This window comes from Heterodontus francisci, chromosome 33 (genome assembly GCF_036365525.1).
Source record: "Heterodontus francisci isolate sHetFra1 chromosome 33, sHetFra1.hap1, whole genome shotgun sequence".
NCBI classification, from domain to species: Eukaryota; Metazoa; Chordata; class Chondrichthyes; order Heterodontiformes; family Heterodontidae; genus Heterodontus; species Heterodontus francisci.
Genome location: NC_090403.1, coordinates 21,688,122 through 21,714,180, shown reverse-complemented (window position 1 = coordinate 21,714,180; position 26,059 = coordinate 21,688,122). Strand labels below are relative to the sequence as shown.

Sequence of the window (26,059 nt, the reverse complement as noted above, 5' to 3'; positions counted from 1 at the left end):
TGTTTTCAGTTCAATTGGGGTGTGAACTGTTTTGAACACAGTTGATGATCACCCTGCCAAGGAAAAAAATACTCAATTCATCTCTTTCCTCCTTTCGCTGAAAAAACTCTGCTTATTCAGTGTGATAACTGAAACCCTTGATGCCACATTTCTCCTGAGAAGCTGGAAAAAAACACAGATGAATTCTCAATGCAGCCTGATAAGAAATGTTCCAGAAAAGATCCCAGTAATCTGTCTACATGTACTCAGACGCCAGACCAAAAGGGACGACTGACATCTTTCCATATCTTTTTTTCTCTTCAAGAATTAGCAAGTATTTGGCCAAAGTATTTTTTTTGTAACAAGAGCTCTGCAGAGAAAATTTCTTTATTTTCAGTTTGTGTGTGGGAGATTTTTTTAATAAAAGGAACTTTCATATTTCAGTCTGTGTATTTGCTCCATTACTGGATAAGCCTTGTTTGATAATAAACTGATAATTTTGTTTATTAAAGCAACCTGGTTGGTGTATTTTATTCGGGATAAAGAGTATATGATTGACCGTATCAGTAACTGGGTAAACATTTTAAAATATATGTTGGGACCTGTAGAGAAGTGGGACTAGGAAAGACAGTGCACTCCCTCCACCTTGGTCGTAACACCTTCCTAAGATGTGAGTCCAGAACTGCTCACTGTACTCCGGATGTGGTCTAACCAGGGCTTTGTATAGCTGAAACATGACTTCTACCCCCTTGTATTTTAGTCCTGTAGTTATATAACAAACATTATTGAAATCCTGTAGGTGAAGTGCTTGCATTATTTAAATGTAAGATGTGCCTGCCAGACAATAATCTGACTTGATTTCTGGTTTCTGAAAACTGTATTTTTATTGAGAGTAAACCATCGTTTTCTGTTAATTTCCTGGGTCTTGTTGTCCCACACCATCCCCAGCTGAGACATCGGGCAGGCTACTTAGTTTCCAGCTCTCTGCAATGCCACTTTGTAACAATGTGTGTGAGAGAACCATCCAGGATGACTGGGTTACTTGGCCTCCACTCAGCACCTTTGAGGCAACATTGGCTGGAAAAGAGAATTAAACAAGTGAAGGCTCATAGACGGCAATACACCACTAGTCCCTCCCTACTGCTGTATATTGGGGGAACAGTGCTGTGTGTTGGAACGCTGATATAATTTAGACTTGTTTTGAAAGAGTTACTGCACGGTACGGCAGATCCATTTGGTTGTATGAAGGTCTGAGGTGTAGGATTTGACTATAGTGTTGAAATGTCCTAAAATGCTCTTGTTGCAGATTTAAAGACCATCCTACGTTAAATGACAGGTATTTGCTCCTACACCTGTTGGGAAGAGGAGGTTTCAGTGAGGTGTATAAGGTATGTTCTGCCAATAAACAGCACAAGAGTATGAGAAAACATGCAATCTCATCTGACAAGTTTCTTTTGAACCTTCTAAATCTTGCCCTTATCAATTATGGGTTGGTAGAGAATGAAACACTTTCAATTTCAGACACTACCTGAAACTTGCTGTATCCTTTGGAGTGAATGTGCCAATTTAGAGGCAGTTTTCTGCTGTAGGTTCATCTCCACTACAGACTGGATTGAAATTGGACAAACCCATTTCACATAAGATCTTTCTAGCCAGCAGCGAGGAGACTTACGTCCCTTCATCTGGGCTGAATTTAAAGCTGAATCTCTTATCTGTATCCTTATTTTTCCTGTTATAACCGTTTCGCCACAATTAAATGTAGACAAAGCATACTCTGCATGGTGATAAAAGCAAACAAAAGTGCTGAAAATGGTGAGCAGGTCCAGCAGCACCTGTGGAGAGAGAAGCAGAGTTAATGTTTCAGATCTGTGACCTTTCATCAGAACTAGCAGAGGTAAGAAAAGTATCAGATTTTAATCAAGGGAGGGGGGGTGGGTGTGATGGTGGGGAAGAGAACAAAAAGAAAGGTGTGATGGGGCAGAGGGCATGAGCGATTAAATAACAAAGATGTCATGGTACAAAGGCAAAGAGAGTGTTAATGGTCGTGGTGAACGGCAAAGCATTAGTCCAGAGAGAGTGTTAATGACAGAATAATGAGCAGCTCTGTCCCAAAGCACAACATGAAAACAGGCACATGGTTAAAAAATAAAATAAAATTTTCAAAAATAACATTTAAAAAAGTCAGTCGCACTCTGATGTTCACTGGAACACTGCAGCAGGCCAAGGACAGAAATATGGGCATGAGAGCAGGGTGTTGTGTTGAAATGGCAAGCAACTGGAAGCTCGGGGTCATGCTTTTGGACTGAGCGGAGGTGTTCCACAAAGCGGCACCAATAGCGTCATCAGTGTACTGGAAAAGGAGGTGAGGGTGGGGGCCTGAGTAGGACTGGAACAAGGAATGTTCGCCATATCCCACAAAAAGACAGGCATAACTAGGACCAACACCTTTTATTTGAAGGAAGTGAGTGGAGTTGAAGGAGAAGTTGTTCAATGTAAGAAAAAGTTCAGCCAGGTGGAGGAGGTGGTGGTGGATTGGAACTGTTGGGCCTCTGTTGAAGGAAGAAGCAGAGCGTCCTCGGACCGTCCTGGTGGGGGATGGAGGTGTGGAGAGATTGGGCGTCTTAAGTGAAGAGGAGGCAGTTAGGGCCAGGAAACTGGAAACTGTCAAAATGACTTGGGCCTCAGAAGAGTCACGGATGTAGGTGAGAAGAGACTGGACCAGGGAGAAAAGATCAAGTCAAGATGGGAAGAATAAGTTCAGTGGGGCAGGAACAGGCTGAAACGATGCGTCTACCAGGACAGTCCTGTTTGCGTCCAGCCCGACCCGACCCGAACCCGACACATGTCGTCGGGCCCCGTCAGGTTCGGGTTGGATAGCAGGCGTCTACCCACATGGGTAGTTATGCCTGTCTTTTTGTGGGATATGTTGAATATTCCTTGTTCAAGTCCTGTTCAGGCCCCCCCTCCCTCATTTCTTTTTCTGGTACGTTGATGACTATCGGTGCCACTTCCTGTTCTCGCTCCGAACTGAAAGATTTCTTCAACTTTGCTTCTAATTTCCACCTGTCTCTCGCCTTTACATAGTCTATCTCCGACACTTCCCTTCTCTTCCGTGACTTCTCTGTCTCCATCTCTGGGGATAAGCTGTCCACTAATATTCATTATAAGCCCACCGACCCACATGGCTACCTTGACTACACTTCTTCACACCCTGTTTCCTGTAAAGGCTACATCCCATTCTCGCAGTTTTTCCGTCTCAGACACATCTGTTCTGATGATGCAACCTTCCCACAACAGCGCTTCTGACATGATTCCTTTTTCCTCACCCGAGAATTCCCCCCTGCACTGTGGTTGACAGGGTCCTCAACCGTGTCCGACCCATTTCCTGCACTTCTGCCCTCACCCCTTCCCCTCCATTCCAGAACTGCGACAGGGTTCCCCTTGTCCTCACTTTCCACCCCACCAGCCTCCACATCAAACCGATCATCCTCTACCATTTCTGCTATCTCCAGCATGATGCCACCACCAAACGCATCGTCCCTTCCCCTCCCCTGTCAGCATTCCGAAGGGATCGTTCCCTCCGCAATACCCTGGTCCACTATTCCATCACCCCCGACACCTCGTTCCCTTCCTACGGCACCTTCCCATTCAATCGCAGAAGGTGTAATACCTGCCCATTACCACCTGCTCACCATCCAAGGCCCCAAACACTCCTTCCATCTGAAACAGTGATTTGCTTATACTTTCTTCAATTTAGAATATTGTATTCGCTGCTCACAATGCGGTTGCCTCTACATTGGGAAGATCAAACGTAGATTAGATGACCGCTTTGCGGAACACCTCCCCTCAGACCGAAATCATGAGCCTGAGCTTCTGGTTGTTTGCCATTTCAACACACCGCCCTGCTCTCATGCCCAAATTTCTGTCCTTGGCCTGTTGGAGTGTTCCAGTGAACATCAAAGCAAGCTTGAGGAGCAGCACCTCCTTTTTCGATTAGGCATTCTACAGTCTTGCAGACTCGACATTGAGTTCAACAATTTCAGAGCGCGACTGGACTTTTTTTTAATTTTTTTTATTTTTAAAAATGTTATTAAATTTTATTTTATTTTTTAATCGTGTGCCTGTTTTTCATATGCTTTTGGACAGAGCTGCTCATTATTCTGCCATTAACACTCTCTCTCTGGACTAATGCTTTGTTGTTCACCACAACCATTAACACTCTATTTGTCTCTGTCCATTGACATTTTTGTTATTTAATCTCTCCTGCCCTCTCCCCTATCACACATCTCTTTTGTTGTCTTCCCCACCTCCACCTTCCCCCATTCCCCCCCCCCCCCCCCCCCCACCTTCACTTGCTTAAAACTTAATATTTTTCTAACCTTTGCCAGTTCTGGTGAAAGGTCACAGACCTGAAGCGTTAACTCTTCTCTCCACAGATGCTGCCAGACCTGCTGAGTATTTCCAGCACTTTCTGTTTTTATACTCTGCATGGTAGTGTGCTGTTAATATTTACAATTGGTAGAGTTTCACCTTTATGTGGCGTACTAAATGTTGGGTTTATTACAAGAATAGGAGCATCATCTGGAACAGGCTTGTGGGACTGAATGGCATATTCTTCTATGACTGCGATTTTGCTTCAGATGCATGGAGCTAAGACTATAGAAATCAAATTAGGAACATAGGAGTAGGCCATTCAGCCCATTGAGCCTGCTCCGCAATTCAATATAATCATGGCTGATCATCAACTTCAATGCCTTTTCCCCACACTATCCCCCTATCCCTTTATGTCATTGGTGCAGAATTGTGCAGTATTTTTTTTTCTAAATCATCTGCTCAGTCTGACAGCATAGCATGATCAGTGTGGCCATGCTCTGTGACAAGAAATGGTAGCATGTGGGTTTAAGCTAAGAATCTCCTATTTAAGAATGGTTATTGAACAGGTGTTCGTCTGCACCTCCTAGGGTCCAGCTGAGAGCAAAAGTGATGTACCTGTGGACCAGTCTGCTGGGAGATAGATCAGGATACTGAAAAATGAACCGCTTTATCACCAAAAGGCTAAAAATCAGCAATGCTTTAAAAGTGTACATAGCCATGCTTAGAATCACTAAATTTTGGGATGTTATTTTAATTATTGGTGCACATTAAAAGAAGTTAATTTATGCCATAATTTGTCATTTTATTTTAACTTTTTAAAATGAAGGTCGCAGAAAGTAATGGGAACTACTAATCTGTTGCACGCTTAGTGTTTTGTGTAGACATCCAGCTATGTGTAGAACAAGTTGGTGCACATTAGAGCTGCCTATAGATTGCAACAAGATACCTTCACACACGAGTGCATCCACACACTCTCAGTTTCCTAAACTGTGATGTCTATATACTTGAGGTAGTAGTGTGGACTGGGCTGTCTCCAAGGGGCCCTTGCAGAAATTTGTAAGATATTTAACAGATAGAGAAGTTGAAGACAATGCCAGATGTTATGAGGCAATGGGAAGGGAGCACAAGGTCAAAATTGTGTAGAGCAAGTTTAAGATAGACGCCTGGATGTACATCTTTACACAGGATGGTCAGCAGCTGGAACAGGTTGCCAGGTTGAAGCCAAGACACTGGCTTATTTAATTTGTTCCTTGGTGTCATCTTCCCAGAAGGTTGATGGATCTCCACCTCTATCCATCCTGTGCTGCCCTTACACATTATTTAAGAAACCATTGAATGCTGTAAAGGGAATTTGGCAGGGTTGGTATTCTGGAAGGATGAAATGGTTCAATTGAACCAAACTTCTGTTTTATGTTCACTAAGAAGTTAGTCCCAAGCAGTCATGCAGTGGTCATAGTCAAACTTTTAAATTGGCTCTTCTGCAGCATACAGATGCTTGCTGCTGGTTATTGGTGATGTCATTTGTTCAGAAGGTTTGTCCAGTTTTTCAATGAAATTACTCCGTGTTTTGAATCTCTTTAATAGGCATTCGATCTACAAGAACAGAGATACGTAGCAGTAAAAATTCATCAGTTAAATAAAACCTGGCGGGAGGAAAAGAAAGAAAATTACCACAAGTAAGTATAAGGGGTTCTGTCCAACAGTTCATCAGAACTCTTATGGTCACAGAATCACAGAATTGTTGCAGCGCAGAAGGAGGCCATTCGGCCCATCGTACCCACACTGGCTCTCCAAAAGAGCAATTCACTTAGTGCCATTCCCCCGTCATCTCCCCGTAACCCTGCGTATTCTTCCTTTTCATATAACAGTCTAATTCCCAATTGGTCTCTATACTTAACTGGAGCAAACACTTAACAGTAGTGTTTTTCGCTCACACTTTGCCAAGGGCCACAATCGTGTAGTAGGAAACATGGCAGCAAATCTGTACACATCAAGTTCCCACAACCAGCAATGAGATACTGACCAGATAATCTCTGTTTGTGATGTTGCTTGACAGCCTTAATTGGAGATGCTCCCAGGGGTGCTGGTCTGTCCCCAGTTTTCCTACACAAGGACCCCTTGATTTTGAATCTGCCATGCTGGGCTGCCGCACAAAAAGAAAGAACTTGCATTTATATAGTGCCTTTCACATCCCAAAGCACTTTATAGCCAATGAAGTACGTTTTTGAAGTGTAGTAGGAAACACAGCAGCAAATCTGTACACATCAAGATCCCACAGCCAGCAATGAAATACTGACCAGATAATCTCTGTTTGTGATGTTGCTTGAGGAATATATATTAATCAGAACACCGAGGCGAACATACTGCCATGGGATTTTTTACATCCACATGAGGGGGCAGGTGGGGCCTTAGTTTAGTGGTTCCTCCGAAAGACAGCACCTCCAACAGTACAGCACTCTCTCAGTACTGCATTGGAATATCCTCAAGATTATGTGCTCAAGGTTCTGGAGTAGGACTTGAGCCCACATCATTTGACTCCAAGGTGAGCGTGCTATCACTGAACCATGGAGGAATGAGCGAAAAGAATTAAAGGGGAAATTGTCCCACTGAAGTGGAGAGATCCTACTGTTTTGTTGGGAGTCCTTTCACTTGCTGTATGATTAATGCAAGGCTCTCTACACAGTCAACTCAGCTTTTATTGTTACGTGATGTCAAAACAATCATTGATTTAACAAGCATCGGAGTTCATTACAACCCTTCAATAAAGAAAAAAAATTATTTGGGTTATACAATGCCTTATCGCTGTCTCAGGATGTCCCAGAGTGCTTTACAACCAGTTACAATACTATGTCATCTACAACTAAAATTGCTCCCCACTTAAACAATTTTTTGTTTTTGCACTTGCCCAGGAGGTATATCTCTTATACACACTATCATTAGGTTACATTGTGCTGACTGGAAAGAAATTTGGACTATCAAAATTCTGTATACATTCATATATATATATATTTGGATGAGACAGAGGCTGAATTGGTAATCAACTGGTTGCTTGTAAGTGTACTAGAGCAGATGGAATACATCGTAAGAAATTCAGTCATAGTCTTGGCCTGCATCTGTTCAATTGTGATTTATGTTGCAGCCTTTCATTTTTCTGCACTGTAGCTATATTCCCTGGGTTCAGACAATTAAGTCCAAAGTAGTTTTGTTTTATGAGTTGGCAACTTCTAAAGGATGGAATTATTCAAGTGTACTTTCTTAGTTGTTGCTTAAGCAATATGTTCTGCACCATGGGTGTATCTAAGGTGTTTGTATTTTTATTTATGTAGGTTTGTTGTCTGTTTGGTTTTACAATGATTTACAACTACAAAAAACTCTGGCTGAGAGCTGAAATAGGAGGCACTTTAAACAATGAAGAATGTTTTGGAGCTCTGCCTGGAAAAAAGCTTCATAGATATATATCCCTTTGCAGCTTAAATTTGTACAAATTTTTATCATTAATATATTTAAGAAAAGTGGCAGTGAATCCTAGTGTTTGGACAGTAGGGGTCTTTATAAACCAGACTTTACTATAGTGGGTGATTATGCCAGTATTTACTGTATGAGGAGCAGACTGGGCTAGGTAGAATTTGTGCCCATCGGGAATGAAAACAAAACTGAAAATACACATCCAGTCAGCTTCTGAAAGAAAAATGTCTTGGGCGGGACCCTGTTCTGACAAAGGAATCTCGCCATTTCAGATACCGACGGATATGCTGCACAGTTACAGAAATGTTTATTTTCAGATTTGAGGTTTACCCTGCTAGCTATCATTTGCTAATAATAAATTGGATTAATGTCTCCTATTTCTGAAACTTCATTTGTGTGGTTGGCCTACTGAATTAAAATAAATGACCTTTTTCTACAGACAATAACTATGTGAAGTATTAACTAAAACTACATTATGTACTGTTCCTGACTGCAGTTAAGAAATGGACATTTCAGGATGCCAAGTCTAGATGTACAGCCATGACCATGTGAAGGTGCTTTGTGCCTTTGCATTCTCAGCCTTATGGATGATGTTTCTTGAGCTGTTATTAGTAGATATTTTAATGATTTCATGCCCAAGCAAGCTGTGATTGAAAGTTCCAAATTAAAATGTTTAATTGCATCACAGCCATGTTGATTTGAGAATGATCTAACTACCTGAGTTAAGTTTCTGGGTTGAAACAAAATGTGCAGTCTATTTCCCAAAGGATGTTATCTGCTTCATTTTCACTTGGACACTCTGCATTGTGATCCAAAGTCAGTGGCTTGGGGACGGTCAATTTCTGCGTGCTCCTCTTTCCCTCCCCCCCCCCCCCCAGCCCTCACCACCCACCCCCCCCCCACCTCCATTCTTCAGTTCCTTATTGTATTTGGAGGATGTGTACTTCAGGCTAATTTTTTTTAGGCAAAGGATTGCTGGGGTATGGAATGTTCAGCCAAAAATTGGTCGACACAGAATCTACGCTGGCTTTTAAAAGGGAGATGGATAAATATTCAAAAAATAAAACATTAAAAGGTCATGGGGAGGCCAGGCAATGGGACTTAGTCTCTAGCTCTGATAAAGAGCTTGCACAGGTGCAGTGGTTGAATGGTCTCCTACCTTAGGACAATGACTACACTTCAAAAGTACTTCATTGGCTGTAAAGAGCTTTGGGATATCCTGAGGTTGTTCAAGGTGCTATATAAATGCACGTTCTTTTTTTGTACTATAAAATTCCAAAATTCTATAAACGTTCAAGTTATTCCCCACACACTTTTAGGTTTCCATTCTGGCCCTGGACAGGTCATTCCAACACATCCACCTATAACTATTAGAAACCTTATTTAGCAGGGACTGTTTTGTTGACCATTATTATAATGGGACCCCACCTATTATATTAAACAAGGGATCACAATTCAGGATAGTGCCTTGATCATATGCATAAACATTCCTAACACTCACCCCTTGAAAGCTGAGGGATTTGTTCTCAATTGCCTGGACAGTGCATATATTGATAGCAATTACCTCCTCTCACACCTATCCCATTTCCTCCAGAGAAAGTGTGGCTGTAGTCTATAAGTGTGTGGACATATTTGCATGGAAGTCTCTAACTGTGTTTTCTGTCATTGATGTGGAGACTCTTGCACAATACGCCTCCTCAAACTAGGTCAGAAAGGCACTCCGAGTGTATTCATTGGCGCTCTATTTGGATCGAGACTTCAATCCCACAGCTGCTTACAATCTATAGTGCTTATAGAAGCCAACTTTTGTCCATGTAATTTACCCTTCGATGAGTGTCTCTGTTGTGGACACGATCCACTTTCCATTGCTTGTGTCAGTTTTGTCTTTATGCATTTATGCATGCTGGCTTTTCTGGCAAATTTCCTAGAAACATCATTGGGGTGAATTTTCCCAAGTCTGCACAGGTTGATTGAATCACTGGGTGCAGTGAACATCAAAATTGGGTATGTTGGGCACATCTGTGAAAAAACCCACTCTCTTTTTTCCTGATGTTTATCCAGTGAGCCTGAGTACAGACTCTCTTGTGCTTAGTTTTCTGCTGCTCAGATACTTCTCATTGGTTCACTAACTGTACAGTAATCTCTTAAACCAAAGGGTGAGAACAAAAAAGGACAAGTATGAAATGTTGCACCTTTCAATTTCTCCTTTTAGAAGATGCCAGATCCATAGAGCCGGAAAAATAACAGGACTAGAGAATTAAAGGCTGTTAGATTAAGAAGTTCAGTACCAAGACCACATTTATATAAGATATGAGATTGAGCACTTTATCTTCAGATGGTGTTGATAATCTAGCAAGGGTTTGGAGAAAAGAAACTGAGAGATTTAAGTAACAAAATAGTACTCGAGAAATTAATGGGGCTAAAATCCAACAAATCCCCTAAACCTAATGGCCTACACCTTCGGGTTTTAAAAGAGGTGGCTACGGAGATGATGGATGCATATCTAGAACAGTCCCTGTGGATTGGAAGGTAACAAACATAACACCGCTATTTAAGAAAGGCAGGAGAGAGAAAACAGGGAACTGTAGACCAGTTAGCCTGACATTAATAGTAAGGAAAATCTATTATGAGGGACATGTAACTAGTGGGGTACCACAAGGATCAGTGCTTGGGCCTCAGCTACTTACAATCTATATCAATAACTTAGATAAGGGGATTGAGTGTAGTGTATCCAAGTTTGCTGCTGATATAAAGTTACGTGGGAAAGTGAACTGAGGAGGGCTAAAAAAGGCTGCAAAGTGTTTAAGCAGATTAAGTTAGTAAGCAAGAACGTGGCGGGTAGAATGTAATGTGAAGTCATCCAATTTTGTAGGAAAAATTAAAAAAGAATATTTTAAAATGGTGAGAAATTGAGAAATGTTGATGAGGTGGCTGGGTGTCCTTGTATACCAATCACAAAAAGTTAACATGCAAGCGATTAGGAAAGCAAATGGTATGTTAGCCTTTAATATGAGGGGATCAAAGTATTAGAGTAAAGAAGTCTTACTGCAAGTATATAGTGTCTGGTGAGACTGCACCTGGCATACTGTGTACAGATTTGGTCGTCTTACCTAAGGAAAGATACACTTGCCCTTGAGGATGTGCAACAAAAGTTCACCAGATTGGCCCCTAGGATGAGGGGATTATCCTTTGAGGACATAGTGAGTACATTAGGCCTATATTCCCTGAAGTTTAGAAGAACGAGAGGTAATTTCATTGCAGCATAGAATTATTAAGGGACTTGTCAGAGTAGCTGTTTCCCCTGGCAGAGGAGCCTAGAACTAGGGATCACAGTCACAGAATAAATTGGATACAAAATTGGCTTGGTGGTAGTGGAGGGTTGTTTTTCAGATTGGAGGCAGGTGACCAGTGGTGTGCCGTAGGGATCGGTGCTGGGCGCTCTGTTGTTTGTCATATATATTAATGACTTGAATGTGAATGTAAGGGGCATGTGATACCAAAATTGGTGGGTATAGTGGACAGTGAAGAAGGTTGTCTAAGGTTACAACAGGATATCGATCAACTGGGAAAGTGGGCAAGGGAGTGACAAATGGAATTTAATGCAGACACGTGTGAAGTGATGCATTTTGGGAAGTTAAACCAGGGCAGGACATATACAGTGAATGGCAGGGCCCTGGGAAGTGTTGAGCAGAGAGACCTTGGGATGCAAGTACATAGTTCCCTGAAAGTGGCAACATAGGTAGACAGGGTGGTGAAGAAGGCGTATGGCATGCTTGCCTTCATCGGCCGAGGCATGGAGTACAAGAGTTGGGATGTCATGTTACAGTTGTACATAACGTTGGTTCGGCCGCATTTGGAGTACTGTGTGCAGTTCTGGTCGCCGCACTACAGGAAAGATGTGATTAAGCTAGAGAGGGTGCAGAAAAGATTCACAAGGATGTTGCCTGGTTTGGAGGGCTTGAGTTATAGAGAGATTGGATAGGCTGGGTCTGTTTTCCCTGGAGCGAAGGAGGCTGAGAGGGGACATGATAGAGGTATATAAAATGATGAGAGGCATAGATAGGGTAGATAGCCAGAGTTTGTTTCCCATGGTATGGGTGACTAAAACTAGAGGGCATAGATTTAAGGTGAGAGGGAGGAGGTTTAAACGGGATCAAAGGGGTAAATTTTTCACACAAAGAATGTTGGGTATCTGGAATGAGCTGCCAGAGGTGGTGGTGGAGGCAGGAACAGTAGCGACATTTGAGAGGCATCTGGACAGGTACTTGAATGAGCAAGGCATAGAGGGATATGGAATTAATGCAGGCAGGTGGGATTAGTATAGATAGGCATTATGGTCGGCATGGACGCGGTGGGCCGAAGGACCTGTTTCTGTGCTATGCGACTCTATTACTCTATAATAAAAGTTTGGCCATTTAGGACTGAGATGGGACATTTCTTCACTCAGAGGGTTGTGAACCTTTGGAATTCTCTACTGCAGAGAGCTGTGGATGTTCAGTCTTTGAGTATGTTCAAGTCAGAGATTGACAGATTTTTGGGTACCAAGGGACTCGAGGGATATGCAGATAGTGTAGGAAAGTGTAGCTGAGGTGGGTCAACTATGATCTTATTGAATGCCAGAGCAGGCAAAGGGGACAAATGGCCTAGTTCTGCTCCTATTTCTTGCGTTCTAATGATGAGGCTATATGCAGAGGATGACAAAATGCTGGGAAAATGTGTGTTTGTTCATTCTTTACTCTGTTTATCTCGTCTTCTCATTACTGTTAGCCAACCTTATTGGGTTCTTGTGCAGTTGTTTAATAAGAAATTTAAATTATTCATTTTTTTTTGTTGCAGAAAATGTTTATGCCATATAATGTCAAGCATCACCAATGTTAAACTTACACAATTTACTGATTTATTTAGAATAATAGAAAGTTTACAGCACAGAAAGAGGCCATTTGGCCCATCGTGTCTGCGCTGGCCAAAATAACGAGCCACCCAGTCTAATCCCACCTTCCAGCATTTGGTTCGTAGCCCTGCAGGTTACGGCACTTGAGGTGCATATCCAGATGCCTTTTAAATGAGTTGAGGGTTTCTGCCTCTACTACCCTTTCAGGCAGTGAGTTCCAGACCACCACCACCCTCTGGATGAAAAAACCTTTCCTCATCTCCCCTCTAATCTTTCTACCAATCGCTTTATATCTATGCCCCCTAGTCACTGACCTCTCCGCTAAGATAAATAGGCCCTTCACAATTTTGTACATTTCAATCACATCTCCCCTTGGCATTCCAAGGAGAACAACCCCGGCCTATCCAGTCTTTCCTCATAGCTGCATTTTTCTAGTCCTGGCAACATCCTCATAAATCGCCCCTGTACCTTCTCTAGTGCAATTATATCCTTTCTGTAATGAGGTGACCAGAACTGTTGTTCTTCTATCCCTGCATCTAGGTTTCTTTATATATATTATTTAATTGTTACATTTTGCATTTGTAAGTGCAGCCAACTCTAATATTTTAATGGATGAATGGAACCATAGAACTTTTTTCCTGCTTCTCAATGCAAAAAACGCGATGTCCAATCTTGAAAAGGTTAATTTGCCATGTTACCTAGATTGGGTAACTTTTTTTTTACAACCATTGAGGCTGGGTGCACATTGTCTCATGATGTTGATGGTTTGTTTACAGACATGCCTGCAGAGAGTATAGAATTCACAAGGAGCTGGATCACCCCAGGATAGTCAGACTCTATGACTATTTCTCATTAGATACAGACTCGTAAGTTTTTTTTTCCTCAAACCTACAGTGTGTTCTTACATATAGCAGCAGTTTCCTGAGGTTGGTTGTTGAGTATCTGTGGTTGCAATTGGTTAATGTTGCCTTGTGTACCTATGCATTTAGTCACTTGTCTGAGCTATGCTTCTGGCAAGTTGTGCATTTAAAGGGTTACAGCAGTGCTTTTTGTTCAGTCACCCACCCAGAATTTCCCCTTCCATTGAGGTAATAGTCTTTAAATTTAAATTAATAGTCTTAAACTTAATAAATATAAATTTAATAAAACAATTTTGTTTGTTTAATTATTGCTGTGGTGACCTTTAACTAGTCTCTCTGCTGGACTGCCCTGGTGATAAAATTTACCAGGAGTATTCAGGAATGACTTCATTACAAACATTGAGGAGGGGATGGCTTCACTCAAGCCTGGGAACTACTCGGAGTCACCTGACCCTACAGGCTACAAGAGGGAGAGACACTCCTTAAGTGTGTCTGTCGGAAATACAAGCGACATCAAAGAAATATACGGCGAAAATGCCACTTTCCTCTGTTAAAAAGTGTGACTGCCAAGTCTGTTCTACCCCTTTTGAATGGGCCTTGGTTTTTATATGTAATCAGCTGATGTCGTAATGGTGTGATCGTAACCGGGGTTTTAACTGCCTTGTTGTAGATCAAACACACGTTTGTCTGGTGATCAGTTACATACTTGGGTAAAGTCCTATTAGCCAAGTCTTAGCTTGACAAGCCAACTTGCTGGCTTCTTAATGGGCCAATAAAGGAAGCTTGCTGCTGGGAAATCTGAGGAGAATAAGCTTGTGTTACAGACCTTGTTCAGAAGTGTAAGGGAACTCCTACAGCAAAAGTATGGTTGCACTCAGTTTTGTCATTTGTTATAGTTGCATGCTGCTGTTGAATACTGTGCATTATTTTTTTAGGAGTTACACAACATTTAATGTGCTTTGTATTGTGCAGGCAAATACTGTGACCCTACACAGAGCACATGGAAAATATTGTGCTGACACCATTGTTTAAACAGCTGTTAAATCTTTATCATCTATATTACTTTCAGTTGTTGAAGTACAAATTGCCATATTTCTGTCTGCAGTAATCTGAACTACCTTGGCTAAAAGCCCTTTAGTTGAAGGGATTGGCAAAAAGTGCACAGTTAGTTGCATTTTAGAAGTGCAGTGATTTTGTCAAGTAGCATACCCTGAACATAACTGTTTGTGAAACCATCAGGTAAAACTATTTTTTTTTTATTGAATTTGTTTCTGATTGATAACACCCATTATCTGTACAGCAGAGTTTGTTTAAAACAATTCGCCAGTAGCCCTATCGGCAGAACTTCCAGCCTTGAGAGTCACGACTTGTTTTTAAAGTTTGCTTCCCTCCCCCAACTTTGAGATGCCAAAGTTCACCAAGCAGCGCACTGCCCTCTCCCAGCTGAGTAACAAAGTAGATGGTAGGAGAGCAAAAGCAGATTTGAAGATGCCTGCCTAGCAATTCAGGAGATGTGCCGTTTGAGCTCCAATTTTTGAGTCCAGCATTATCCAGACTCTTGATCGGTTTTATTGGTTCTACGCCGGGGTACAGTCTTTGGCTTTGTGATATAATATGTCCCTCACTGGTCTGAGAGGAAACTGAGCAAGGAATAAGCTGTGCTTTCCAGTTTGATAAGATCACATTCATATATATGACGAGACCATAGAAAATTCCATAGTGGCTGCCCAGCAGTCGTCCCTACAAAGTGAGGCCCAGCGCTTCTAAGTGAAAATACTAATGCTTCTAAAAATTCATGGTAGTGGATTGAGGGCAGAAAAATAAAGATGTGTGATGAAGTAATGTTCTGATCTTGTTCCTCAGGTTTTGTACTGTGTTAGAGTATTGTGAAGGCAACGACCTGGATTTCTACCTGAAACAGCACAAGTTAATGTCGGAAAAAGAAGGGCGTTCCATCATCATGCAGGTGGTCAATGCTCTGAAATATCTGAATGAGATCAAGCCCCCCATCATCCACTATGACCTTAAGCCAGGTGTGTGTTTCTGCTGAAGGTCTATCCTGTTAATAGTCATCAAAGGGCAGCGTGATAGAACTTTCGGTTCCTTTGTGGGCTATGTTTGGTCTAAATAGTTTTAAACAGGGAACAAATTGATCTAATTGGGATTATTATAGCAGTTTTCTTAAACAAATTATATAATGTAAAATGTTCCTGACAGATTCTGTTCACTCACTGTATCAATCGTTGGTGTCAAATTCTTTGAAGATCGAAATCAGTGTTAAAAATGACAAAATAATTTCTGCAAAGAGCACTTTTCTCTAATTCATGTCTCATTTCTATTCCCTTCTCTCCCTCCTACATGTTAATTTCAAAGAAAGAATTGTACTTGCAATGCTAGAGCATATTGTACTTTATCCACAGTTTGTACCTATCAACGTGCCATTTCATATTGATTATAATGGTTAGATGGCGGTCAGAGTTCCTTTCGGCGGGTGCAGTTCTAATCCAGTATAATATTTGAGGTGGGGTGCGGCAGGGTGCTATGGGGAAAGAGCGGGACAGTGGGACTAATTGGATAGCTCTTTCAAAGTGCAATTGCAATGGGCTGAATGGCCTCCTCCTCTGCTGTATGATTCCAATCTATTTCTCTCAGAAACCAGATTACCGAAAGCTATTTTGGTAATGTACAGTTGTGAGCAGTTTTCTGCTGGTGGTTTCTGTGCTGAGTGAGGGCAATTTTGGATAGATGTGCAGTAAATGTGTTTGAGCATATCCTCCTTTACCTAGAAAAGCTAGATTCATCAGGGGGATGAAAACATGCTGAATGAATTTGGTATACATAAACTAACCTGATTTGGAACGTTTTTATCTCATTACTTTGGGTTGCCTAGATATGATAAGTTGAACAGTACTGCCCCTCAATTCCCCTTACCTACCTTCTGATACAGTAGGGAATAGAGACTGCCCATCAATTTGCAGCCAAGCAAACAGCAATGTCTGCTTGTAAGGTAGTTGTTGAATGATGAATTTCTCTGCTGCTTTAAAATTCAATGAATGAAAATGAGCTGTATGGAAAGCATTATAGAATGGTTACAGAAGGAGGTCATTCGGCTCTTTGTGTCCATGCCGGCTGTCTGCAAGAGCAGCTCAGAAAATCCCACTCCTCCACCACCCCACCGCCTCCCTGCCCTTCCTCTCAGGCAGCGCATTCCAGATCCTAACCACTTGCTACATAAAAAGACGATTTTCCTCATGTCACTGTTGTTTCTTTTGCTAATCGCCTTAAAACGGTGTCCCCTGGTACTTGAACCTTCCCCCAATAGGAACAGTTTCTCCTTATCTACTCTGTCCAAACCCCTCGTGATTTTGAACAAGTAGTAAGGATTCAAGTAGGAACAATGTGGCTGATATGCATGCTTAAATATTTAAATTTTTGCAAACCTATCATTGATGAGCAGATAACTTTAACAGCCATGAGCCCATTTCTAATTTGAGCATCTCGAAATTAAGCAGAAAATTTTTTAAAATGATGTCAAAGATTGTCCTTCGTTTAATTAGTTTGCCATTTTTCAGGTAGGTTTAAAGTTATCTTAAACTCTTCCTTTGGTCTTTTCTAAAGTTCTTTTGAAGACTCAAAGTAATGGGTTTGTGTTATGTGCGGATGAGAGCAACTTGGGTCCTCTGAATTATGCTGCACATACAAGTATAGTATCCAACGTTTTAGCCAGTTGCACTAAATATACAATAAATAAGGATGTTTATGGATTTTTTAAAACTGCTTTATGGTTGATACAGTTATTAATTTTATTGCCAGCCACAAAGCATTTGTTGATTAAATGCCATGAGTTTTATGCTTTCACAGGTAACATTCTCCTGGTGAACGGGACAGCGTGTGGAGAAATAAAAATCACAGACTTCGGGTTATCGAAAATCATGGACGATGACAGCTACAATTCAGTAGATGGGATGGAACTAACGTCGCAGGGAGCAGGCACATACTGGTGAGATTATCACACAAGCTGCTCGCTGAATCTTCATCAGCTCGGGTGTTTCCAGCTAATGCGATCTATTAAATTGTAATCCAAGCTAAATTGCATGTCAATTTTAGATGCGCTAATTTAGTACTTGTATTACAATGTCACTTGCTGCATGTTGCAAATCTCCTCACATGGCACTGTCTGGAATCTTCCTGAACCAGCTAGAACTATGGCATTCAGACAGCTATGATTAATTTCAAGCTGAAGCAAAAACAGCAACCTATATTTATATAACGCCTTTAATAAAATGTCCCAAGGCACTTCACAGGAGCATCATAAAACAAAATATGACGCCAAACTACATGAGATAGTCAGTCAAAGAGGTAAGTTTTAAGGAAGGAGGAAAGAGAGGGAGGAAGGGAATTCCAGAGCTTGAGACCTTGGCAGCTGAAGGCACAGCCACCAGTGGTGGAGCAATTAAAATTGGGGTTGCTCAAGAGGTCAGAATTAAATGAGCGCAGATTTCACGGAGGGTTGTGGGGCTAGAGGATATTAAGAGATTAAGAGAGGCAAGGCAATGGAGGGATTAGGAAACAAGGATGAGAATTTTAAAATCAAGGCATTGCTTGACAGGGAGCCAATGTAGATCAGCGAGCAGAGGCGTGATAGGGGAACGGGACTTGCTGCAAGTTAAGAAATGGACAGCAGAGTTTTGGATGACTTTAAGTTTACAGATGGTAGAATATGGGAGACCAGCCTGGAGTGTGTTGAAATACTCCAGCCTACAGGTAACGAAGGCAGCAGATGAGCTGAGATAGGGGCAAAGTCGGGTGATGTTATGGAGGTGGAAATAGACACGAATATTTGGTTGGAAGCTGATTTCTAGGTCAAATATGACACCAAGGTTGCGAACAGACTGGTTTAGTCTCAGGCTGTTGTCAGAGAAAGTGAGTTGAAGTTTGGAGTAGGACTGAAAACAATGGCTTCAGTCTTCCCATTATTTAATTTGGAGGAAATTTCTACTCATCCAGTACTGGATGTCAGACAAGCAATCTGATGATTTAGCAATAGTGGAGCAGTCAAGAGAAGTGGTGGGAAGCTGGTTGTCATCAGCGTACAGGTGAAAACTGACTGTCTGCGAGGGGCAGCATGTAGATGAGAAATTGGAGGGGGCCAACAATTGATCCTTGGAGGACACCAGAGATAATAGTGTGGGAGCAGGAAGAAAAGTGATGCTGTGGTTAGATAGATAAGAATGGAACCAGGTCAGAGCAGTTCCACCCAGCTGGCCAATAGTGGAGAGGCATTGGAGGAGGATGACGTGGTCAACTATGTCAAAGGCTGCAGACAAGTCAAGAAGCACAAGGAGGGATAGTTTACCTTTGTCGCAATCACATTGGATGCCATATGTGACTTTAAGAGCTGTTCTGATACTGTGGCAGGGGCAGAAACCCGATTGGAGAGATTTAGACATGGAGTTCTGGGAATGGTGGGCATGGGTTTGGGAGGTGTCTACATATTCAAGGACTTTGGAGAGGAAGGGACGTTAGAGATGAGGTGGTAGTTTACAAGGGCGGTGGGGTCAAGGGTTTTTTTTTTGAAGAGAGGGGTGATGACGGCAGATTTAAAAGATAGAGGGACAAAACCTGAAGAGAGAGAGAACTGTTAACAATATTGGCTAGCATGGGGACCAGGCAGGGAAGTTGGGTGGTCAGCATTTTAGAGGAAATAGGATCGAGGGAGCAGGAGGTGGGTCTCATGGATAAGATAACAAAGGCATTGAACTAAACTATCCTGAAGGACACAGTACTAATTGTCTCCATTTTGACCTTCAGAATAAGCTCTATAAACATGTGGCTGTGGTTTGCTGTGAGCTGTACAGTACCACTGTGGATCCTTTATTTTGTAATTATTTGTAATGGTGTGCACTGGTCACATGCGTAACCAGGACAGGATCACTTTTCTAACTGACACCATCTGCTTCTGGCTGCTGTCAGAACTTTTGGATCATGCAGGTCCTCAATGAAACTCGTGGTCATGTGGGCTGCTTTCATCAATGTTATAATCAGAGGAAAGATATTCCATTCAGTCAACATGCAAATTGTATGCATTAGGACCATATCCTGCAGGTGGATCCCAGATATCCTGGAAGCCACTGCAAAGCATCTCTCCTACACTAGTTGACAGTGCAACCATAATTTTAACTGAATATATAGGTCAGATGGATGGATCCTGAGATGTGGCTTGTAATGCCATGAGCCATGGAAGAAATCAAATATAATGAGGCACTTGCGTCCACAAGGAAACAAAGCAGACTGTTGACAGATGGAAGCAGAGTTTCTGTTGCTTAGACAGATTTGGGAGTATTCTATTGCACAGCTCTGGAAAAATGTCCAAAATGACAGTGATGCTATTTTGGAGCAGAAGAGTCACTTTGCAGTAAGTGGAAGGAGGGGATCATTCTGACCTTGTGGTGATGGCCCTGAGCTTTGAGTTGTCTGCTGAATTGGAGATTAGCTAAAAGACTAATCCAGCTGAGTCTAATAGAAAACTATTTCAACTAAAGTTCAGGGTCGCCCCAGGATAAGCATTGGTGAATGCATGTTCCCAAACACCTATCCTTCTGATATTCTCTACTTGGTCATTTTTACCTTGCAGATCAAAGCATTTGTTACCCTCATTGTCTGTTAGCTGGTATTTTTTTTTACCACAGTGTTTTGCTTTGAGACAGTTTGTGGTGTGTGTCTCCTGCTGCCTGTATCTAATGCTCCTACTGTAATGGGAGGACACATTGTACAGCGAGCTCGTCACTGGTATTGGACCCACCAGCCGTCCATGTCTCCGCTTTAAAGACGTCTGCAAACGCGACATGAAGTCCTGTGACATTGATCACAAGCCGTGGGAGTCAGTTGCCAGTGATTGCCAGAGCTGGCGGACAGCCATAAAGGCGGGCTAAAGAGTGGCGAGTCGAAGAGACTTAGCAGTTGGCAGGAAAAAAGACAGAAGTGCAAGGACAGAGCCAACTGTGTAACAGCCCCGACAACCAATTTTATCTGCAGCACCTGTGGAAGAGTCTGTCACTCTAGAACTGGCTTTTACAGCCACTCCAGGCGCTGTTTCACAAACCACTGACCACCTCCAGGCGCTTACCCATTGTCTCTCGAGACAAGGGGGCCAAAGAAGAATGGGAGACGGAAGTGAGATGGCTGGATGGCCATGTCCCTGAGTGGCTTCTGGGATGGACGTTGCTCTTCACCTCCTGCCTGGCCATAAAATAGCCCTGCACCATGTCTGTCTGCATCTGCCCTCTTTCTAGATCAGCATGGGTGATTTGAGTGCAGTAGCTGAGTGACATGGATGATCAGTAGGCCAGCGAGAGAAGAGAGCTCCTTCACCAGCACTTACTCCCATCGTGCCCCTTACGTTGATCCACTTGGGACACAGCACCAGGCTGAGAATGAGGTCATTGAAGCCCCACGTCCAGGCACTGTCAAGCTGATGCTCATAACACGGTAAATCTAGAAAGTACAGACTCGTGCACATTGGAGCCCAAAGTCTGTATAACAGTTCACAAGAGGACCCACGGTTGTGCTTAGGACTTAATGTAATGGGAGTCTACTGGAGGCCCATCTCCAGTTGCTCATGGACTTTTTAGCAATGAACTTGAAGTGAGATAACAAAGAGCTGATGTAGCAATCGTGCCTGAGAAATGATTACGCAGCATGCTATTATTGGAAATATTTAGAGACCTCCATTTACAGATATGTTAATGCCCTAAAGTTTTTCCTAAAGATGCAAGGGGTACTTAAATCAGTATGAGGTACAAGCGATGGTGGGTAAAGTGAGGTTTCCCAATTGAGAAGCAGAGTGTGACTGGGAAAGTGTTTTTTACAGACCCACCTTGCAGGGAAGTGGGGATTGAACAGGGGAGTGGGATTGACTGGATTGCTCTGTGAAAAGCTGGTATGGACTCGATGGGCCAAATCCTGTCATCTGTGCCCTAAATGACTCCATGACATTTCCTTTGGCAGACTTCAGAATGAAAATTTTCTTGTGTGTTTAGTTGGCTGCCGCCCCTGTCCAAAGTACGGTAACTACCTGCTCTTTGAAATCCACTTGCCTATGTCATCTGCAATCTTCTGTGAAAGGCACCCTTTGGATCCAAAGGTGATAAACCTCCCTTTTTACCTCTTCCCAGATCCCCATCTGCAAAGGAAACAGTCCGGTCTCTTCCCTCAGACATGTCTTCTCCAAGTTTGGTGCAGAATTGTTGGACCAGTTTCACACTGGTCAGTTCCGCTTTAAGGCACTGAAGCAGCCGCCTACTCAGCTACTGTGAACATAGGAACTTGGAAACGGGATTAGCCCATTTAACCCCTCAAACTTGTTCTTCCACCATTCAGTGAGATCATGGCTGATCTGTGATCAAACTCCATATATATGCCTTTTCTCCATATCTCTTAAACCTCTGGTTAACAAATCTAGCAATTTCACATTTAAAATTAACAAATGATCTGTTATCAGTTGCCATTTGTGGAAGAGAGTTTCAAGCTTCTGCTACCTTTTTATGTACAGAAGTGTTTCCTGATTTCACTCCTGAAAGGTCTGCCTCTTAATTTTTAGACTGTGCCCCCAGTCCTAGACTCCCCAATGAGCGGAAGAAGTTTCTCTACACACCTGCCCTATCGGTTCCCTTTAATATCTTGAAAACTTCAATCAAATCACCCCTTAACCTTCTAAATCCCAGGGAATACAACCTTAGTTTGTGTAATCTCTCCTCGTAACTTAAACCTTGCAGTTAAGGTACCATTCTGGGACATCTGTACTGCAGTCCCTGCAAGGCTAGTATGTCCTTCCCAAGGTATGTTGCCTAGAACTGCTCACAGTACTTCAGGTGCATTCTAACCAGGGCTTTGTAGCGTGACTTCTACCCCCTTGTATTCTAGTCCTCCCAATGTGACTGCCTTTTTGATTATTTTCTGTACCTTTTTATGAAATTTGAATGATCTATGTATTTGGACCCCCACATCTCTTTGGACTTCCACTGTTTTGATACTTCACCATTTAGAAAGTACCCTAATTCTATCCTTTTTAGGTGCATATTGGATGACCTCCTATTTGCTTACATTGAAATCCATTTGCCATTGTTTTTCCCATCCACTTAACCTATCAGTATCTCTTTTAGTAATTTTATGCTTCGATCTACAATGCTACCTATCTTTCTATTATCAGCAAATTTGGATATGCGGCTTTGTATCCCATCATCTAAGTCATTAATAAATAGTCAATAGTTGAAGCCCCAACACAGATCCTTGCGAGACATCACTTGTCACATCCTTCCAGTTAGCGTACCTACTATAATTATGTCTACTATTTGCCACCTCCCGCTCAGCCAATTTCCTAACTAGATCAATAATTTGCCTTCAGTTCCATAAGCTTCAACTTTAGCTAACAGTCTCTTATCAGACTTTATCAAATGCCTTCTGGAACTCCATATAAATAACATCCATAGACATTCTCCTGTCCACTACTTTAGTCACCTTTTCAGAAAATTCAATCATGTTTATCAGGCCTGACCAAACCTTTACAAATCCACACCAGCTCTCTCTGATCTATTGAAAATTTTCACGGTATTCAGTCATCCTATCCTTAATTATAGACTCTAGTAAATTTCCCAACAGCAGATGGTAGGCTAACTGGTCTATAATTGGCTGGTTTTCCCCTCTCACTTTTCTTAAATAGCAGAGTGACATGCGCAATTTTCCTAATCGAAAGGAGGGTTCCTATATCGAGAGAACTATGGAAGATTTTGTTAAGACATCTGCAATGCCCTCACCTACTTCCTTTTAAAACCCTGGGATGGAAACTATCTGGTTTTGGAGCTTTGTCACCCTGGGGTGCCATTATTTTCTTCATTGCTGTTCTTTTTCTTACATTGATTTTGGTAAGTTCCTATCCCTGATTCAGTATTAATTTCCTTATGTCCGGCATGGTGATGATCTCTGCTTCAACTTAATTACTGACTGAAAGTAATTATTCCATATGTCCACCATCTCCTTATTTTCATTGACCGTATCACTGTTATCTGTTTTTAAGGGGCCCACCTAACTCCTGACCGTCCACTTTTACCTAATATAATTGTAAAAAAAATTGTGTTGATTTTTAATATTCCAGATATCCTACCCTCATGTTCCTTTTGACTATTGGATCAATCAGATCATTTTGTTTCTCTGGGATGAATGGCAGTGCGGGTGACTGAGTAACAAGTGGCAGCTGCAAGTAACTTAGAAGGATTGAATTTACAAAAAATCTTTTTCCGTTTATTCAGAGTATTTTGAAACTGGAACAAAACATGGTAATTAATCTGGGTCTAAAAGTTTGTTTTGGCAATCTCATTAAAATCAACTGCATGAAATCAGCAGCCTGAACAGTAACACAGTGCAAGCTCTTGTAGAATTTTTTAAAAAGTTAAAAAGCAGAAGAGTATACCTTGTGCGTGGAATTGGCTTGTTGGTCGTAGAATTCAGAGTCCATTCATCTTTAGGTGGTATGCTTGCCACACCACAGCCAGAGAGAAAAGCAGGATGCTGATGTGAACCTGTGCCTTTGTCAGGGCCCTGTTGCGACTGACCATAAGGAGGCAATGTCCATCTTGCTGCTGACTTGTCCATCTGTTGTACTTGAGTGAAGATTATGGCTTAAAGAATATGTGTGAGAGAGATTATGGCCATGAAGCTAGCAACCTCCATCTTTTTGCGCCATTTGGACTCGGGGGAACTAATAGTGAATTGTTGGGTTGTCTGGCTGGCTTTGCCATTATTCCAGCACTTCATGCAAGGCCAGCAGGTGTGTTTTGCATCAAGAACGCCATAAGTTGAGCGAATTGCCCCTTTGTGACGCGCTGCTTAGATTGGTCATTGGCATCAGAACTATTCAACAGCTAACTGAATTGTGACCACCGAGTATTTGACTGTAACAGCTACTCCTGGGAAATGATATTTCTACAAACCTTTTATTCTCTGCTAGTTCCCAGTCCTTCAAAGTCTGAGCAGAGGGATCCAAGATGATATAGATAGTCCCAGCTGAGAGGACTGCATGCAGTTTAGTAAATGTATGTGTTTTTGCGTGCAGTGAATGGGGTGCACGTATTTTTTTTTGTGCACATTGTGTGTGTATATGAATGGATCTATGGGCAGGGTGTGGGTATAGATTGTGTTTCTGAGCAGCGTATGGTAAGAGATTAGAAAGTGTAGATGTACAAAGGAACCTGGGTATCCTTCTCAATAAGTCACTGAAAGCTAACATGCAGGTGCAGCAAGCAGTTAGGAAGGCTAATGGTATGTTGGCCTTTATCACAAGAGGAATTGAGTATAGGAGTAGCGAAGTCTTGCTTCAATTGTATAAAACCTTGATTAGATCGCACTTGGAGTACTGTGTGCAGTTTTGGTCCCCTTATCTTAGGAAGGATATGATTGCCATGAAGGGAGTGTAACGAAGGTTCACCAGATTTGTTCCCGGGATGGCAGGACTGTCCTATGAAGAGAGATTGGGGAAACTGGGCCTGTATTCTCTCGAGTTTCGAAGAATGAGAGGTGATATCATTGAAACCTACAAAATACTTAAAGGGATGGACAGGGTAGATGCAGCTAAGATGTTTCTCCTGGTTGGGGAAATAAGGGGGAAGCCACTTAAGATCGAGATGAGAAGAAATTTCTTTACTCAGAGGGTTTTGAATCTTTGGAATTCTCTACCCTAGAGGGCTGTGGAAGCTCTGTCATTGAGTATGTTTAAAGCAGAGATTGACAGATTTCTAAATACAAATGACATAAAGGGATATGAGAATAGTGTGGGGAAAAAGGCATTGAAGTGGATGATCAGCCATGATTGTATTGAATGACAGAGCAGGCTCGATGGGCTGAATGGTCTACTCCTGCTCCTATGTTCCTATATAGGTTTTGTGTGTGGATGCAGTATGCAGAATGCAAGTTGTGTGTGTTGGGATGCAGAATCACAGAATTGTTAGTGCAGAAGGAGGCCTTTCGGCCCATCATGTCTGCACCTGCTCTCCAAAAGAGCAATTCACTCTGTTCCATTCTCCTGCCTTCTCCCCGTAACCCTGCACATTCTTGCTTTTCATATAACTCTCTAATTCCCTTTTGAATGCTTCAATTGAACCTGCCTCCACCGCACTCTCAGGCAATGCATTCCAGACCTTAACCACTCTCTGCGTGAAAAAGTTTTTCCTCATGTCACTTTTGCTTCTCTTAGCAAATACTTTAAATCTGTGTCCTCTCATTCTCGATCCTTTCACGAGTGGGAACAGTTTCTCTCTATCTACTCTCTTCAGACCCCTCCTGATTTTGAATACCTCTATCAAATCACCTCTCAGCCTTCTGTTTAAGGAAAACTTCTCCATTCTATCTTCATAACTGAAGTTCCTCATCCCTGGACCCATTCTTGTGAATCCAAGTGCGGCACCCAGAACTGGACACGATACCCCAGCTGAGGCCAACC

General features: G+C 42.2%; 1 protein-coding gene across 4 annotated transcripts in view; it reads left to right on the top strand.

Annotated features, from left to right (window-relative positions):
• tlk2 (tousled-like kinase 2) overlaps nucleotides 1-26,059 on the top strand; it is a 160,155-nt gene that overhangs the window by 118,673 nt on the left and 15,423 nt on the right. For all 4 annotated transcript variants that reach the window (XM_068013160.1, XM_068013161.1, XM_068013163.1 and 1 more), the window contains exons 14-18: nucleotides 1,286-1,367; nucleotides 5,938-6,029; nucleotides 13,486-13,575; nucleotides 15,433-15,602; nucleotides 17,431-17,569. In XM_068013160.1, coding sequence (XP_067869261.1) covers nucleotides 1,286-1,367; nucleotides 5,938-6,029; nucleotides 13,486-13,575; nucleotides 15,433-15,602; nucleotides 17,431-17,569 — 573 coding nt within the window. The remainder of the gene's footprint in view (nucleotides 1-1,285; nucleotides 1,368-5,937; nucleotides 6,030-13,485; nucleotides 13,576-15,432; nucleotides 15,603-17,430; nucleotides 17,570-26,059) is intronic.